The 18,614-nt window shown below is 44.1% G+C and overlaps 1 protein-coding gene across 5 annotated transcripts in view; it reads right to left on the bottom strand.

Annotated features, from left to right (window-relative positions):
• LOC126259817 (uncharacterized) overlaps positions 1-18,614 on the bottom strand; it is a 97,119-nt gene that overhangs the window by 48,061 nt on the left and 30,444 nt on the right. For 4 of the 5 annotated variants that reach the window (XM_049956855.1, XM_049956856.1, XM_049956857.1 and 1 more), the window contains exons 2-3: positions 9,300-9,500; positions 8,859-8,989 (exon numbers count right to left, since the gene is read on the bottom strand). The exons of the other annotated variant lie outside the window; for it this stretch is intronic. In XM_049956855.1, the coding sequence (XP_049812812.1) occupies positions 8,859-8,989; positions 9,300-9,500 (332 nt within the window). The remainder of the gene's footprint in view (positions 1-8,858; positions 8,990-9,299; positions 9,501-18,614) is intronic. 5 annotated transcript variants of the gene reach the window in all.

Raw genomic sequence — 18,614 nt, 5'->3', positions numbered from 1 at the left:
GAGAGGGGAGGACACCGGGCGGGCGGGACGGAGAGGAGAGGACACCGGGCGGGCGGGACGGGCAAGGGGGGAGGGCACCGGGCGGGTGGGACGGGCAAGGGGGGAGGGCACCGGGCGGGCGGGACGGGCAAGGGGGGAGGGCACAGGGCGGGCGGGACGGAGAGGGGAGGACACCGGGCGGGCGGGACGGAGAGGGGAGGACACCGGGCGGGCGGGACGGAGAGGAGAGGACACCGGGCGGGCGGGACGGGCAAGGGGGGAGGGCACCGGGCGGGTGGGACGGGCAAGGGGGGAGGGCACCGGGCGGGCGGGACGGGCAAGGGGGGAGGGCACCGGGCGGGCGGGACGGGCAAGGGGGGAGGGCACCGGGCGGGCGGGACGGGCAAGGGGGGAGGGCACCGGGCGGGCGGGACGGGCAAGGGGGGAGGGCACCGGGCGGGCGGGACGGGCAAGGGGGGAGGGCACCGGGCGGGCGGGACGGGCAAGGGGGGAGGGCACCGGGCGGGCGGGACGGGCAAGGGGGGAGGGCACAGGGCGGGCGGGACAGAGAGGGGAGGACACCGGGCGGGCGGGACGGAGAGGGGAGGACACCGGGCGGGCGGGACGGAGAGGAGAGGACACCGGGCGGGCGGGACGGAGAGGAGAGGACACCGGGCGGGCAAGCCAGGCGGGGAAAAAATCCCCATAATTCCACTGGAGGATAACATTGTGAGACTGGGTAGGCATGGAACTTTCAATAAGGCTGTTTACGCCTCTGGGTCATCAGTTTATATCCATTGTGTCTGAGGGTCCAGCGAGATTTAGGTGCTCAGCGGATGCCAGAATCTCCACCTAATCCCCAGATGCTGAACTTGTATGCAGCAGTGGTGTGGGAGCCACCTCAAACTCCTTGGTCTTAGGGGTCGTCTTTTTGGACTTTTGTCGCTGCTTCTTGGGTTTCTCTGGCTGGGAGGGCTTCACTGATTTAGTCTCCGGGACTGAGGAGGATCGTGAAGTCCAATAACCAGCTGCTTTTGGGCACTTCAGCCACTAGCAGGTGTCATCTTTCCCAGTAGCAGAAACCTGGGAAGGGAGTGAACCAAGGGATCGAGGAGTCGAAGAAGACTTCCGCTTCTCCAGCTGGGAGGTGGGGTCTGGTGTGTCTGATAGTTGAGGAGCAGTGCTCCCGAGGTAGGCAGTGTGGGTGCAACAGGGAGGTATGTGCCCCCAACCATGAAGGAGCCAGGTGTAGTTTTCTGGCTTTGAGAGGCGACAAACTCGCACAACTGATGCGGCTACAACTGTTGCAGTAGCAGCGGTATATAAGGGGGTCATAGCCATAGGATGTAGGCGCTCATATTTTTTTCTTAGCCTAGGTATACAGGGTGATTCAAAAAGAATACCACAACTTTAAAAACGTGTATTTAATGAAAGAAACATAATATAACCTTCTGTTATACATCATTACAAAGAGTATTTAAAAAGGTTTTTTTTTCACTCAAAAACAAGTTCAGAGATGTTCAATATGGCCCCCTCCAGACACTCGAGCAATATCAACCCGATACTCCAACTCGTTCCACACTCTCTGTAGCATATCAGGGGTAACAGTTTGGATAGCTGCTGTTATTTCTCGTTTCAAATCATCAATGGTGGCTGGGAGAGGTGGCCGAAACACCATATCCTTAACATACCCCCATAAGAAAAAATCGCAGGGGGTAAGATCAGGGCTTCTTGGAGGCCAGTGATGAAATGCTCTGTCACGGGCTGCCTGGCGGCCGATCCATCGCCTCGGGTAGTGACGTTCAGGTAGTTACGGACAGATAAGTGCCAATGTGGTGGCGCTCCATCCTGCTGAAATATGAATTATTGTGCTTCTTGTTCGAGCTGAGGGAACAAATGCACGCTGGATGCGTGCTACATTTTCATCACTCGTTCTCGGCCGTCCAGAACTTTTCCCTTTGCACAAACACCCATCCTCTGTAAACTGTTTATACCAACGTTTAATACACCACCTATCAGGAGGTTTAACACCATACTTCGTTCGAAATGCACGCTGAACAACTGTCGTCGATTCACTTCTGTCGTACTCAATAACACAAAAAGCTTTCTGTTGAGAGGTCGCCATCTTAGCATCAACTGACGCTGACGCCTAGTCAACAGCGCCTCAAGCGAACAAATGTACAACTAAATGAAACTTTATTGCTCCCTTAATTCGCCGACAGATAGTGCTTAGCTCTGCCTTTTGTCGTTGCAGAGTTTTAAATTCCTAAAGTTGTGGTATTCTTGTTGAATCACCCTGTATGTCAGTCAGTCCAGGGTCTTGTATTCCACGATTTTCCTGTCTTTGCATAAAATCCTGCAGTCTGTCAAGCAAGGTGAATGATGCTCACTGCAGTTGACACAGATTGGAGGTGGGCCACATGGAGTATTGGGATGTGATGGACATCCACAATCTTGACATGTGACGCTGGAAGCGCAGCGGAAAGACATATGGCCGAACTTCCAGCACTTAAAGCACCGCATCGGGAGAGGGATATAAGGGTTGAAATCACAGCGGTGGACCACGATCTTGACCTTCCTGGGTAAGTTGTCACCCTCGAAGGCCAAGACGAAGGCACCGGGGCAACCTGATTATCCCTCTGACCCTGATGGACACGCAACACGAATAAACACCACGCCGCTCTAAATTGGCACGCAGCTCATCATCAGACTGGAAAGGAAGGTCCCTGTGGAATATACAGGGTGTATATGTGGACAAGGAAAAAAAATTCTTAGGTTTTTCCCAAATTTCCCGGTTAAAAATACACTTTCTCCCAGACGAAAATACAATTTTTCCGTGCTAAATGACAAGATACTTTCCCTCGGAGCAGTAAAACTTATCAATCCTCTGAAGGGTGGGTTAAGGTTTCATGCACCGGCCTGAAATTCCTGGCACATTAGTAAACGACCGCGAACGGGGAAGAAAACAATTATATGCAGCCACAAGTACACTGCATATCTTCATATTACAAAAGTCTAAATTCGAATTCCACCAAACTCGGCAAGTTACTTTCTGAAGCATTGAAATCAAGTTTGCAATGCGCTTTTGTAAGTCAATCATAATGCCACGTGATCTGGTCAGCTAATGAAAGCAAGTATCCAGAGCATAGAACATGTGATGTAGTCAGTCAACAGCAACATTACTGTTAAATAGTGCGAACACACGAGTAGGATAAGTTAATGGTTTAAATTAATATACAAGTGTGGCTGCAAGGGAAGCTACGATTTCACATATAATACTGGTCTCTAAGATTAATTAGTGACCAGAAAAGCGAAAGTTTCACATATAAATTGATCTTTTTCTAGGAGTGTCCAAGAGCATCGGAATTTCGTAAACCATACTAAAATACCCAATTCCGCTTAAAGTGTCCAGATTCACAATGAAGCAGGTCCCAACCTGAAAGTAAGTTTTTCAGTGCGGTTTTCGGGATGTAAATTTTCAATACTGCATTATCTCGTGTTTGGTTCCTTATTATCGTGGCCCTGAATAGGGGGCTCCCGGCCAACAATGCCATACGCTTATTTCATTTTATCGATAGTGCCATACGTGCCAAAAGAAGAAAACATGCACTTGTAATCCAGCAAACAGTTGAAACTAGTCAATTATATGGAACAAAACACTTCGTTTCAAATAAATGGACTGCCTCAGCGGTAAAGATTAACAACAACTCAATTTCTTTAGCAAACCGATGAAAACAACTTCACCATTCTGCAAGGCGATTAATGCTTGACTGTTAAAAACCTGGAATTAAAATAAAACCAAAAAACTGAAATGAATAAATGTGTTTTAGCCTTCCATAATTATGTGATTTATTTTATCTATGAATCTACAAAATCTATGAATTGATGGCTCCCAGCCACAGAAATCAGATTTGTTTTCATTTGACGTGAGATTTTTAATCAAAGAGGAAACAGCAAAATAATTAAATGTAAACACTGCATCCCAGAAAAATTTTCCGGGTAGCATCTGGCTGCTTGCTACAACCACACTTCCAAGTAGCCAGAAGCGGGTGAATGTACTGTTCATACACGGCTGGCATCTTCTCTAACGAAGCTAATGTAAACAATTCTGACATCACGCTCATCGCAAGCAGTTTGCTGTTATGAAGTATTGCATTGTCTTTCATCCTAATGCATTTAACACGTTTTGTTGTTGGCAGACATTTGTGTGTGCAATTTGTTTTCTTGTAAATAGGGCATTTCCTTTGCAACTTAAGTTTTACTTAATTTTTTCTCCCGTTCATGTTTTATTGCTGCAATAGAATTCTGCAGTAGCAAGGTAGAGTAATATTCTTTGTTAGACTATCAGTTGTTAGCAATCACAATTACAAAAATTTAATTGAAAACTAAAACTCTGAAAAATTTCCAGTGTTCTAAAAAATTCCCGTGTTTTTCCCGGTTTTCTCCTGGATGAAAAAATTCCCGAGTTTTTCCTGGATCTCTCAGGGTTTATACACCCTGAATATAACACCCTGACCATATGTAAGCTCTTATGTGGCATGATGGTAACAGGAACATCCCCCAACTTGTTACAAGTGAGTAAAGCCTGTGACTGGGCAGAGGATGCTGTTTTTATCAAGACTGGCCCAGAGCGCATTTTGGACAAGCCCTCCACCTCTCCAAACTTGTCCTAAATGCTCTACAAAAAACTGTGGCTTCATCAAAACAAAGGAGTTTCCATTAGTTCAAGTATATATGAGGTACCACGGTGAATAAGGTTCGCTGCCATCCTTAGCACGTGTTCCTCCCATGGTGTGGCCAGGGAGGGGAAAGATTTAGGGTCGTACTTTCTTGCATTGTACTGAGACTTGGGACGCTTACAGACTGCTGTGGTCTGATAACCAGCAAGTGATGACATGGTACGTTTCATCACGTGTCATCTGCCCTGATCCCACCCACTCTGACCACCTGGCAGGACGGCCTTTGCCGTGTGTCCTGATGCCCCTGGGTGACGGGCATCTACTCCTTGGCATACGTGGGGAGCTAACGGCGTAGGCATCAGCAGAGCAATCCCTGTGTTGTCAAGGCGGCTACAACCAACAGGGTACATGGCAGCCCCACCACAACGGACTGGCTACTGTGCTGGATATGAGGTGCAAAGAAGTCCATGATTGTCGTCTGTGCAGAAAGCAACACTGCAAAGTGCATGGTGAATAATGCATCCAGGAAGGTGTCCTCATAAAAAGAGATGGAGAATGAGCTGGACTGCAATGTGACTATGAGAAAGTGGGCGAAAGATCTCAATGCACAATGGACACAATGCACAATGTAAGGCGCTCTTCCCGAATTGGCTCGCTCTTCGGGAAAATTTTGAAAAAAAAATGGGGGTCAAACCGTAGAGGGGACCATCACATAAAGGCCGAAACTTTTAGTTGCCTCTTATGACAGGCAGGAATACCTCCGGTCTATTCTAATCCCTGGACCCAGGGGGAGGGAGGGAGACCGGGCGAGATATAGTGGGGGAGGAGATAGTTTCATATGCCAATGATACTCTCAGCCTTCCGTTGAGATGAGATTCCATCTATGCAAGAGGTATGTCAGTATTGTCATAGTTCAGCATCTACACTGATGGCACAAAAAATGTACCACTTCAATTTCCTGAAGAAAATGATTTTCAATTTTTCCATTTTAAATTCCAATCACTTATATGAAACTGATCTACTAATTTATGAAAAAAATTTTTGGTAGAGGCCCAATTAGGTGTCTGACAATGAAAACAATGGCATTTATATAAAATTAAGCCCAAGGAGGTGGAAGTAATATGAATGGATTGACACTTCAAGCAAAGTTTGAGGAATCTCACAAGGGGAAATGCACCTCTGTGTTGGTTTTCTGCACTACACAGACCTCTCTTTGCATTTCCAAATGCATCTGTTACCTCCTGCATCAATCAAAACCTCCAACCTTCCAGGCATGCTCCTGATTAATACTGCAGTGTCTTCTTGAGGAATCATCTCCCATTCTTTCAGGAGGGTCTCTGAATAGTGCTCACTGACCCTTTTCCCCAGGTGGTTCTGTACAAGCTGAACAGGATTCAAATCAGAGGCTTGAGCAGATGAGGCATAGCATGAATCTCTGCTTCATCCAAGAACTCTTGCACAATTCATGCAACATGTGGGCGTGCATTGTAAAGAATCGCCAACATATGGAGTAAAGGGTCCAATAAGCTCCAGAAGGATTACCACCACATACCAATATGCTCTAAGACCAGTAGCTCTACAAAGACCAAATTTGTTCTTGCAGTCATACTGATTTCTTGCCACCCCAACAGAGAACTACCCTGTAAAGGCATCCTGGATGAGAACATGCAAGATCAGTGAATGACTCTTGCTCTCTCAGTTATTCTCTCCAGCCATGATACTATGGGCAAAACAGATGAAGTTATGTGATGCTCTCTGGTGAGTTCTGGGCAAGTGGTGGGTCTTCAGAATTGAAGATTGACTTCTTCCGGTCTTCTTCAGATGGTTCTCTCAGTAACATTGACCCCTAAAATTTGGTGGAGTTAATTTTGCGCTTCAGCAGTAGCAGGATGACAGTTGTGGAGAACCTGATATTGTAAGAAGTGGTAATACTGTGCCAATGTTGTTGTTCTCACGCCTGATCCTGATTTCCTTGCATAGCCTCCAACTTCCCTGTACCTTCTTACAGTTCTGGAAGTAGTGGAAGTTGCAGTTCTGAACACTTCCACAGCATAATGCTTGCTGCAACCATTCTCCACCAAAGCAACAGCTTATGCAGCATCTTCGGAGCTTAAGGGCATGTTTACTCCAGAAAGCTGATCACAATGACAGAAAATGCCTAAAAATACCCAGATTAAAAGGGGAACAATACAAGGTACAACAATAAATGCAATAAGAGCAGGAAAGCATTACTGCCTCACATCCAATGTTCTGTTTTTCAGGCTGCGTGAGAAACAACAATTAATTCTAGTGGAATATGCAAGCGATGCACCATTGTTTCCTCACAAAGCAATGCCTGTAACATATTCCATCTAAAAGAGTAGGATAATATGCTTCACTTTTATTAAACAAATAATTAAATATTAGTACAGTATTGCGAAAATGACAGATTGCTACTCACCATATAGTGGAGATGTTGAGTCGCAGACAGGCACAGCAAAAAGACTGCTGAACAAGTAAGCTTTCGGCCAGAAGGCCTTCTTCTAAAGAAAACAAAACACACACACACACACACACACACACACACACACACACACACACACACACACACACACACACACACACCATTCACACAAGCACAATACACACACACACACACACACACACACACACACACACACACACACACATACACACACAAAAAACCACTGTCATTGTCACTGGCTGCCAAGGCCGGACTGTGAGCAACTGTGCACGATGGGAGAAGCATTCCAGGTGGTGGGGTTAGGGACAAGGCTGGGTTGGCTAGGGGAAGGGATAGCAAGGTAGTAGTGGGGGACAGTAAAGTGCTACTTGTGAGAGCATACAGCGACACGGTTGGGACAGATTGGAACAGCTAGTGCATTCAGAAGGTTTGGGGTGGGGGGAGGGGGGAGGGGGGGGGGAGGGGGGGGGAGGTCGGAAAGGGGAGAAGTAAAAGGATTGCGGGTGCATTGGTGTGGGAGCAGGGAAGGGAATAGGTGGGTGGAGGACAGTCAACCTGCTGGCCAAACTCCAATAATCACTGTCCTTCAGCCACCTGTGCACATCCTTGCTGCCACTCCAGCAAATCAGAGCCTTTTGTTCCACCAATGCACCACAGTCTTTTTAGTTCTCTGCTTTTTCACTCCCTCCACCACCCCAGCCCTCCTCACTCCTCCTGACAGCACACAGCTGCCCTCCCCAATTCCCACCACATCCCTGAATTCTCACTACCCCGTTCTCCCTCCCCCTGAGCCTCCTACTTGCCCCAACATCCAGACTGCATCTCCCATCTCACACACACACACACACACACACACACACACACACACACACACACACACAGAGAGAGAGAGAGAGAGAGAGAGAGAGAGAGAGAGAGAGTGTGTGTGTGTGTGTGTGTGTGTGTGTGTGTGTGTGTGTGTGTACTCTAGAAGGCCTTTTAGCCAAAGCCTACTTGCTCAGCAATTTTTTTGTTGTGCCTGTTTGTGACTCAACATTTCCACTATATGGTAAGTAGCAATCTATCCTTTTCATAACAGTCATTATTCTGCCCTGGATTTTTCATTGCCTAATTAAACATTATTATGTGTTGTGTATAATTTTACAGTCCACACAAACAAAGGCACAGATCACGCCAACAGAATAGCTTTGTTGTTTAGCTCTTTCAGGGAGACTTTTGTTATATAACATATGGCTCTATAGAGAATCAAATCACGAAAGCCAAACTGAGAAGTACTTAAACTGTGCTGTGAAAATGTGGCATTATCCTAGTGCTGAGAGGAGCAGTGGAGTAATCATACCTGTGTAAGAGTTACTACATGTTTGCATGTGGTCAAATTAGTGGAAGATGTAAGATGCATGAAGTTGACACCTACGATACTAAACATGCTACAGCAATAGAAAATGGACGCATACTGTAATACAGTGTTTGTGATGCCAAGTTTAAATGATGGTGGGGGTGAACAAGTAATACAATACTGTTATTTGGAAAAGAAATCTATGCGATAGCAGAGAACTTCTCAAACACAAGAGTAAAACTATGAAAGGTACATCATCCGTTTGCATGTATTACAAGAAAATAATCATGCCCTGAAAAACACACGGAAGAACAAGCAGAAGGGCACACTTTAATTTTTTGATTATGTACTACACTACAGTTTGCATCTGTAAATATTATTCACCAGTGTATGAACATACCGCATAAAAAGATCATGGTAAATGTATGGCAGGAGTGGTTCTGGAAGCTCTCTGAAGAAATGCTTCAGAACATTTGCAACGTCTATCACATGATGCTGTCTACCAAGTTTCCCACCACTGTCAAGATGCGTCTGCAAAAATTCAATATGCAAATCAAATTTAAAAAATAAAAATAATAAAATAAATTAAGGCAAAGGAAATCTATTCTGGTTGCAAATCCTCACTTTCTAGTCAACTAATGAAATAACAACTTCAATTCTGGCATATTGTTGGGTCAGAATGGAAAGATGAGTCATCCAAAAATAAATTTCCCCTTAGCATTTTGTCAACCCCCACAAGCATTGGGTTATGGCACAGATTCTGTTTCTGCACACAATTTACATGCCACCATTTTAACAATGCTATAATTAAGTGAAATTATTTGATTAGTTACATACACACCTTTATCTGCCTTTGTCGGGCGTTTGAACCTGCTTTGCGAAAGAGCCCTTCTGTACCACTGTTCTCTTCAATACATTTACAAGCTTCGATAATGAAAGTAGGGACTTCAGCCTCACATCCAGACTCCAAAGTTATTTTCTGACACTGCAGCTGATGTAAAGGCTTTTTGAAAAGTCTTCCATCATTACCTGTTGCTCGTAACTGCCACAAAAATGTTTCAATGCATTAGCTGTTTCTCAACCGAGGCATAATGTTATAAAACTAATTTTAAGTAGTATTCCCAAACCATCTTTAAAAAATTTATTTTGCTTGCTTCTCTAGCATGAACTACATTTACATGTTTTCTAAACCAGTGTGAATAAAAACAGAACTGTCCTAACTCCGAAACAATCCTGTCAAAACACAGGGAAAAGCTTTTGTTTGTCATGAGGAAGTGAACAAAGACAGACATGAAAGCTGATAGGCTCACTAATATTTAGAAACTAGATGGTGCAGGAATATTCCAGGTTTATACTCAAAGGTAGTTAAAATAGCAAGTAGGAAAGTTCTATTCTGGTCTTGGCATTCTTTATGTAAATATCGAGTGGCATCTCAGGCCTTGTTGAGAAGATATTTAGAGTTATGATTGATGAGATACTCTGCAGCTTTAATTTTAAGATTGAATTCCAGAAATGAGAGATCTCTGTCAGCACCTTCATTTGGTTGTGATTTCATGAAGTGTACTGTGATACTACTATTCTCTTAAACTACTGACTGTTTGAAATGTGTGCCCACAGTTCAGTGCAGTTCTGACCCTGTGGCTAAAGTATCACAGATGACAAGAGAGCTGTCAAGAGAGCAAAGTGTGATGCCTTCAAAGACTACCAAAGCAGAATATTGTCAAATGATCTATCACAAAGACCCAAAGACATTCTGGTCATATGTAAAGACTGTTAGGGGCAACAAAGTTAGTGTCCAGTCCCTAGCGAATGAGACAGGAACTGAAATTGAGAGTAGCAAAGCAAAGGCTGAAATGTTTAACTCTGTTTTCAAATGTGCCTTTACAACAAAAAACTCAGGATAATTTAATCCTCATACCACTGAAAAGATGAGTGAAATAAGAATTAGTGTCAGTGGTGTTGAGAAACAGTTGACATTATTAAAATTGAACAAAGCTCCAGGGTCCCATGGAATACCTGTCAGATTCTATATGAATTTGCAGCTAAGTTAGCCCGTCTTCTAACTATAATCTATTGTAGATCCCTCGAACATAAAACAAGGCACAGTTCTTTGAAAAATGCACAGGTCATACCCGTCTGCAGAAAGGGTAGTAGAAGTGATCCACAAAACTGCCATCTAATATCTTTGACATCAATTTCTTGTAGAATATTAGAAGGTATTTTGAGCTCAAATGTGATGAGGTACCTTTAACAGAATAACCTCCTCAATGCCAATCAGCATGGATTCCTAAAAAATCCATCACATGAAACCCAACTCACACTTTTCTTACCTGACTTACTGAAAGCTTTGGATCAAGGCAACCACATGTATGCATTATTTCTTGATTTCCAAAAAGCACTTTACTCGGTACCATACCTATGTTTATTGTCCAAAGTATGATCATATGGGGCATCGAGAGAAATTTGACTGGATAGAGGACTTTTCTGTAGGGAGGACACAGCATGTCATCTTGCCTGGAGAGTCATCATCAGATGTAGAAGTAACTTCAGATGTGTCCCAGAGAAATGTGTTGAGACGCTTGCTTTTGGCATTCTATATTAATGAAATTGCAGACAATATTAATAGAATATTAACCTCAGGATTTTTGCAGGTGATGCAGTTATCTATAATGAAGTACTATCTGAAAGAAGCTGCATAAATATTCAGTCCGATCTTCAAAGGGTGCAAAGATTGGCAACTTGCTTTAAATGTTCAGAAATGTAAAATTGTGCACTTCACAAAACAAAAAACATTGTATCCTACGACTATAATATCACTGAGTCACTTTTGAAATCGGCCGACTCATACAAGTAACTGGATGTAACACACTGTAGGGATACAACATGAAATGAGCACACAGCCTCTGCTGTGGGTAAAGCAGGTAGCAGACATTGGTTTATTGGTGGAATACTAGGGAAATTCAGTCAGTCTACAAAGTAGATTGCTTACAAACCACTCCTGTGACCTATCTTAGAACGTTATTGAAGTGTGCAGGACCTGTATGAAGGCGATATGAACATACAGAGAAGGGCAATATGAATGGTCACAGGTTTATTAAATCTGTGGAAGTGTGTCACAGATACTGAAGGAACTGAACTGGATGACTCTTGAAGATAGACGTAAACGATCCTGAGGAAGTCTATCAACAAAGTTTCAAGAAGCATTTTTAAATGGTAACCCTAGGAATTAGTACAATCTCCAATGCATTGCTCACATTTAGCATTCTCCTGCACTCCATACGTGAATGGAACTCGTATATTCCTAGAGTCACAATTTAAAGTCGGTTCTTGGAACTTCGTTAATAGACTTTCTTAGGATAGTTCACGTTTATCTTCAAGTCATACAATTCAGTTCCTTCAGTGTCTGTAGCTCTCCCATGGATTAAACAAACTGGTGACCACTCATACTGCCTCCCCCCCCTCCCCCCCCCCCCCCCCATTAGTCCTATTTCATACAGGTCCCACACAGTTCAACAATATTCTAGGATGGGTTACAGGAGTGATTTGTAAGCAATCTCCTTTGTAGACATGATTGCACTTCCCCAGTATTCTACCTATAAACTGGAGTATACCACCTGCTTTACCCACAAGAACTTATATGCTCATTCCATTTCATATCCCTATAGTGTGTCACATTCAGGTACTTTTACGAGTTGACCGCTTCCAAATGTGACTCATTGATATTATAGTCATAGGATACTATGTTTTTCATTTTGTAAAGTGCATGATTTTACATTTCTGAACATTTAAAGCAAGTTGCCAATCTTTGCACCACTTTGAAGATCAGACTTAATATTTATGCAGCTTCTTTCAGATAGTACTTCATTATAGCCTAGGTTACTATTAATATTGTCTGCAAGGTCATTAATATATAACACGAACAGCAATGGTCCCAACACACCCCTGGTACACCTGAAGTTTCTTCTACATCTGACGATCACTCTCAATCGAAGATAACATTCTGTGTCCTCCCAACTAAAAGGTCTTCAATCCAGTCACAAATTTCACTTGATATCCCATATGATTGTACTTTTGACAATAAACATAGGTGTGGTACAGAGTCAAGTGCTTTTTGCAAATCAAGAAATACTGCATATACTTGGTTGCCTTGACCCAAAGCTTTCAGTATGGCATGTCAGAAAAGTGTGAGTTGGGTTTCACATGATCAATTTTTTCAAAATCCATGCTGGTTGGCATTGAGGAGGTCATTCTGTTCAAGATACCTCATTACATTTGTGCTCATATTTTCTAAGATTCTACAACAAATCAATGTCAAGGATATTATATGGTAGTTTTGTGAATCACTTCTACTACCCTTCTTGTAGATGGGTGTGACCTGTGCTTTTTTCGAGGAAGTGGGCATGGTTTTTTGTACAAGGGATCTACAATGGATTATAGTTAGAAGAGGGCCTAACTGAGCTGCAGATTTGTATAAAATCTGACAGGAATTCTATCAGACCCTGAAGATTTTATTATTTTTAATGATTTCAGCTGCTTCTCAATACTTACTTCATTCATCTTTTCAGTGGTATGAGGATTACATTGAGGCTGTTCTCCTGGGTTTTTCATTGTAAAGGAACATTTGAAAATGGAGTTAAGCATTTCAGCTTTTGCTTTGCTACCCTCAATTTCATTATTCACTAGGGACTGGACACTAACGTTGGTGCCACTGACAGCCTTTACAAACAACAGAATTTCTTTGGGTTTTGTGAAATATCATTTGACAATATTCTGTTATGGTAGCCATTGAAGACATCATGCATTTCTCTCTTGACAGCCAAACATGTTTCATTCAGCATTTCTTTATCTGTAGCCTTTTGCTTTATTTTACACTTATAATGCAAGAACTTCGGTTTCTTTAGAACTTTCTTTACAGTGACTGTATAACATGGTGGTTCCCTCCCAGTATGGACTGTTCTTCTGGGTACATATCTATCCTGTGAGAAGTCAACTATTCTTTTAAACTTGAGCTGTAGTTCGTCTACAAGCTCCTGTCCTGTGATGAAAGTTTCAAGTTCCTCATTGATATATCACTCAACTTTTTCTTCCAGTCACTAGAATGACCCAAATATGACCTCAAAGGCCAGACAACAGGCACCATTTGTTCCAATGTGTGCCACAATCTGCAGTTGGTTGCACCTTGTTCTCTAATGGCTGCTGGAATAGCTTCTTGAACATGTTGAATGAGGCCCGCAGGCATACACACTGAATGCACCTAGAGTCCTTTCCTGGCCCTTGCACCTGGTGTCCTTTCCTGTCCCTTGATGCCATTTCCCTACCATTCACCATATGTTTGAACTGCTGATGATGTATATGTAAATGTTAAAGATAATCGGGCAAGACACCCTTGATGAACCACGTATCATAAACCACAGTCAGACAAATACGAGAAAAATGTATTAAAATTCAAGCAGCCATGTTGTGCCTGCCACCCATAAGTAAGGGCCGAGGCATTTCAGACATTTAAAATGCTGCTCCTTCTTTCCCTCAATTTATCACTGAAGTATTTTTTTTTCCTTTTAAGGGCACAAAAACAACCGAGGTCATAAGTGCCCATGTCATAACCTTAGAACTTCAAGAAGTACAAGAAGTTAAAAGCAACTATACGTTAAGCCCAACTGATGAAAGGAAAGAGAACTAAAAACAAGGACTTCCTCTTTGAGAAAGGCCCACAAAATGTGCCATACAGACAGAGAAGTTCCCAAACCAAAGATTAAATGTCTTTTACCCTATTGCTATGATGGATAAAAGTACACTACTGGCCATTAAAATTGCTACACCAACAAGAAATGCAGATGATAAACGAGTATTCATTGGACAAATATATTATAATAGAACTGACATGTGATTACATTTTCATGCAATTTGGGTGCATAGATCCTGAGAAATCAGTACCCAGAACAACCACCTCTGGCCATAATAATGGCCTTGATACGCCTGGGCATTGAATCAAACAGAGCTTGGATGGCGTGTACAGGTACAGCTGCCCATGCAGCTTCAACACAATACCACAGTTCATCAAGAGTAGTAACTGGCGTATTGTGACGAGCCAGTTGCTCGGCCACCATTGACCAGATGTTTTCAATTGGTGAGAGATCTGGAGAATGTGCTGGCCAGGGCAGCAGTCTAACATTTTCTGGACCTGCAACATGCGGTCGTGCATTATCCTGCTGAAATGTAGGGTTTCGCAGGGATCGAATGAAGGGTAGAGCCACGGGTCGTAACACATCGGAAATATAACGTCCACTGTTCAAAGTGCTGTCAATGCGAACAAGAGGTGACCAAGATGCATAACCAATGGCACCCCATACCATCACACCGGGTGATACGCCAGTATGGCGATGAGGAATACACGCTTCCAATGTGCGTTCACCGCGATGTCGCTAAACACAGATGTGACCATCATGATGCTGTAAACAGAACCTGGATTCATCCGAAAAACTGACTTTTTGCCATTTGTGCACCCAGGTTCGTCATTGAGTACACCATCGCAGGCTCTCCTGTTTGTGATGCAGCATCAAGGGTAACCGCAGCCATGGTCTCCGAGCTGATAGTCCATGCTGCTGCAAACGTCGTCATTCCGTATTACCCTCCTGAACCCACCGATTCCATATTCTGCTAACAGCCATTGGATCTCGACCAATGCGAGCAGCAATGTCGCAATACGATAAACCGCGATCGCGATAGGCTACAATCCGATCTTTTTCAAAGTCGGAAATGTGATGGTACGCATTTCTCCGCCTTACATGAGGCGTCACAACAACGTTTCACCAGGCAATGCCGGTCAACTGCTGTTTGTGTATGAGAAATCGGTTGTAAACTTTCCTCATGTCAGCACGTTGTAGGTGTCGCCACCGGCGCCAACCTGGTGTGGGTGCTCTGAAAAGCTCATCATTTGCATGTCACAGCATCTTCTTCCTGTCGGTTAAATTTTGTGTCTGTAGCAAGTCATCTTCATGGTGTAGCAATTTTAATGGCCAGTAGTGTAAACAGTTATTGACAGCCCACAAGTCGTTCACTAAAACTGCCGGCAAACATACTGTGGAATGTAACCAGTTAAAAGAAGGCCATTGGGTATGTAAATGGTGAACTGTCAAAGGCTGATGACAATGGTCACAAAGTGATGAGGGATCACCACTTAAATGGCAATGACTAAAAAGACAGTGCCCAATATACAACCTTGCTAAAGTGATCTCCTCGTGATGAGAAGTCAGAGATGGTCAGCCAAACCATTTGGAAAGGTTTAATTCCACTGGGCTTGTTCTCGTGAAGAGAAAACCACTGGTGATGCTAAAGTGACATCATATGCCGACAGACAGTAACACGGAGATCATTCAAAGCAATGGAAGAGCTAGCAGACCCAGGCAGGATAACTGCAACTATGGCAGCAGTTTCTTTTAATCTCAGACCGACATGACCAGGAATCCTAAAACTGCAGTGACTCCCTCAACAGCAAGCAAGTGGGAGCTTTCTTGGACCTGCCGCACTGAGGGATGGATTGTGCACAGCACACACAAGCTCTGAAGGGCACTGAAAGAACTGGAGCATATGACAATTAAAAATCACATATCGCCGGATGTACTGGTTGGCCTGATAGAGGACGAAGAGCTCTGCTGTAAAAGTTCAGCAATTTTCTGGAGGCCAGTACCAAAAAGGGTCAGTGCCAATGACAAAGGCACACCTGACACCATGGTTGGTCACGGAGCAATCACAGTGTACTTGAAAGTACCATTGCTAAGTTGTGTGCAAGGTCTACAAACTTGCAGCAGTAGATCACACCCAGAATAGTGTCCTTGGGAAGCAAATGAAGTCCAAGATGAAAATGGGCCACTGCACAAAGCCAAGGCAGTAAAGGGTTCATACCCATCTGGAACGTGGCCAGTAGTGTGAAGTTAATCTGCTGGAGCAGTAGACAAAAGCTAACTTTGGGAGGTAACAAGACAAAAAGAGCACACCCCATACTGGTGGTCAAGGAAGTCATCAAAAAAAGAGGGCCTAGGATGGATGGTTGGGCATGGCAGACAAATGGCATGGGTATTCACTGTAGAGGACATTATGCCGGTATGACAATGGTAGTTCTTCAACTTCTGCATAGATGCTCTCAGCCGATCTAGTGTGAAAGATGCCAGTGGCCACACCTATTCCATGGTGGTGGATTGTGTTAAGACAGTGTAACATAGATGGACATGCAGAGGAATACACAAAACACCCATAACACAGTTTCAACTGCGCAAGGGATTGATACAAAAGGAGAAGGGTGGTCCGATCCACTCCTAGGAAGTACCACTTAGGACATGTAGGAAATTGAGGAACCAGGCACAGCATGCGTCCACGTAAGACACATGGGAGGACCAAGAAGGTTTCCTATCAAGTATGAGCCCCAGGAATTTCATAGTTTCAGCAAACAGATGAGCAACAGGCCCAAGATGTAAAGACGGTGGAAGAAACCCTCTGAGCTGCCAGAAATTCATACAAATGGTTTAGTGGCTGGAAGAGTGAAAGTCATTGTTGATGCTCCAAAAGTAAAGACAATCGAGACATCACTGGAGGTGCCGCTCAAGGAGACAAGTCCATGGCAAACAGTAAGAGATCGCAAACTCATTGATGAAAAGGAAGCTGGAGATTCCTGGTGGGAGACAGTCCCTAACAGGGTTAATGGCTATACTAAAGAGGACGATACTCAGGATGGAGGCTTGAGGCCACTTGTTCTCCTGGATAAAGGTATCTGACAAGGCTGAACCCACATGTACTTTGAAAACTCAGTCTTTTAAAAATTTCTGAAGGAAACTGGGCAGGCAGCCTCGGAAGCCCCACGTGTATAGAGTATGGAGGATACCAGTCCTCCAGCATGTGTTTTAGGCATCCCCCAAATCAAAAAACATGGCCACAGTCTTATTTCTGCAGAAAACTGTTCACGACATGATTTGACAAAGTGACGAGAGTTCACCTGAAGAATGGTGCACATGAAATTAACAGTGCGCAATGGTCAGTAGATTGTGAGACTACAGTCACTATACCAGACGGCCAAGAATCATACATTCCATCACCTTGCAAATACAGCTGTGGAGATAAATGGGGCGGCAGCTAAAAGGAAGTTGTTTGTCCTTGCCGGGCTTAGGTGTGGGTACAACAGTGGCTTTAGACGAGCATGTGGGAAATGTACCATCTGCCCAAACATGATTGTATGTACGAAAGAGAAAGGTACTGCCACATCTGAATGTGAACACCGTCCGGCCCTGGGGCAGAAGTTCGGAATGAGATGAGAGCGTGGTCAATCTCCCTTATAGCAAAGCCAGCATTGTAGCATTAACAATTCTGCGAGGAGTAGGATGTCACCCGAGCCGCCTTCACTCATTTCAGTGGGAGAAAGGCTGGGTGATAATGGGTGAAGCTTCAAATCTCTGCAAAATAGTGGCCCAGAGTGTTGGAGGTAGCAATAGTCCACAATGACATCATCATGCTGGAAATCAGGGAATGGACCTTAGTCCCCCAGGGCCAATGGATGTTGCCCCACATGATGGAAGAGGGAGTGAAACTTAAAAGAACTATTAAAAAATCCAGCTAGCTTTTTTGCTACCCCAAAGAATGTGATGACACTGCACACACAACCGTTTATAACAAATACAGTTTGCCATCGTAGGTTGACAGTTAAAAGCATGAACACCACATCTCTGCACGCGAATCACACCGCAGCATGCCTCAGTCCATCAGGCAAAGGAACATGGTGTGGTAAAGAATTGCAAGGTATGGAACATTCTGTGGCAGTAAGGATAACATTCATAAGGTCATCACAACTGAGGAAATATTGTTCGTCGAATGCCCCCAATTGGGCTTAGGAAGCTGCCAATTGGGTTTATTGCAGGTGGGGTAGGTGTCAGCAAACAGACAGCACACAGGAAATGGTCACTCTAGTACATGTCAAAGACAATGGACCACAGGAGATGATGGACAAGCTGGGCAATGCAGAACGAAAGGTCCAAATGGTAATAGGTGTGTGTAGTCTGAAAGGAACTTGAGTGCTCCAGTGCTAAGACAGGTGTGGTTGAGTTGATTGAGAAGGTCAGCCAAGAGGGTACATCATAGACAGGTTCTTGAAGAGCCCCAAAGGGCTTGGTGG

This window comes from Schistocerca nitens, chromosome 5 (assembly GCF_023898315.1).
Source record: "Schistocerca nitens isolate TAMUIC-IGC-003100 chromosome 5, iqSchNite1.1, whole genome shotgun sequence".
Taxonomy (NCBI): domain Eukaryota; kingdom Metazoa; phylum Arthropoda; class Insecta; order Orthoptera; family Acrididae; genus Schistocerca; species Schistocerca nitens.
The sequence above is the reverse complement of the archived record's forward strand: the minus strand, read 5'-3'. Positions and strand labels throughout refer to the sequence as shown.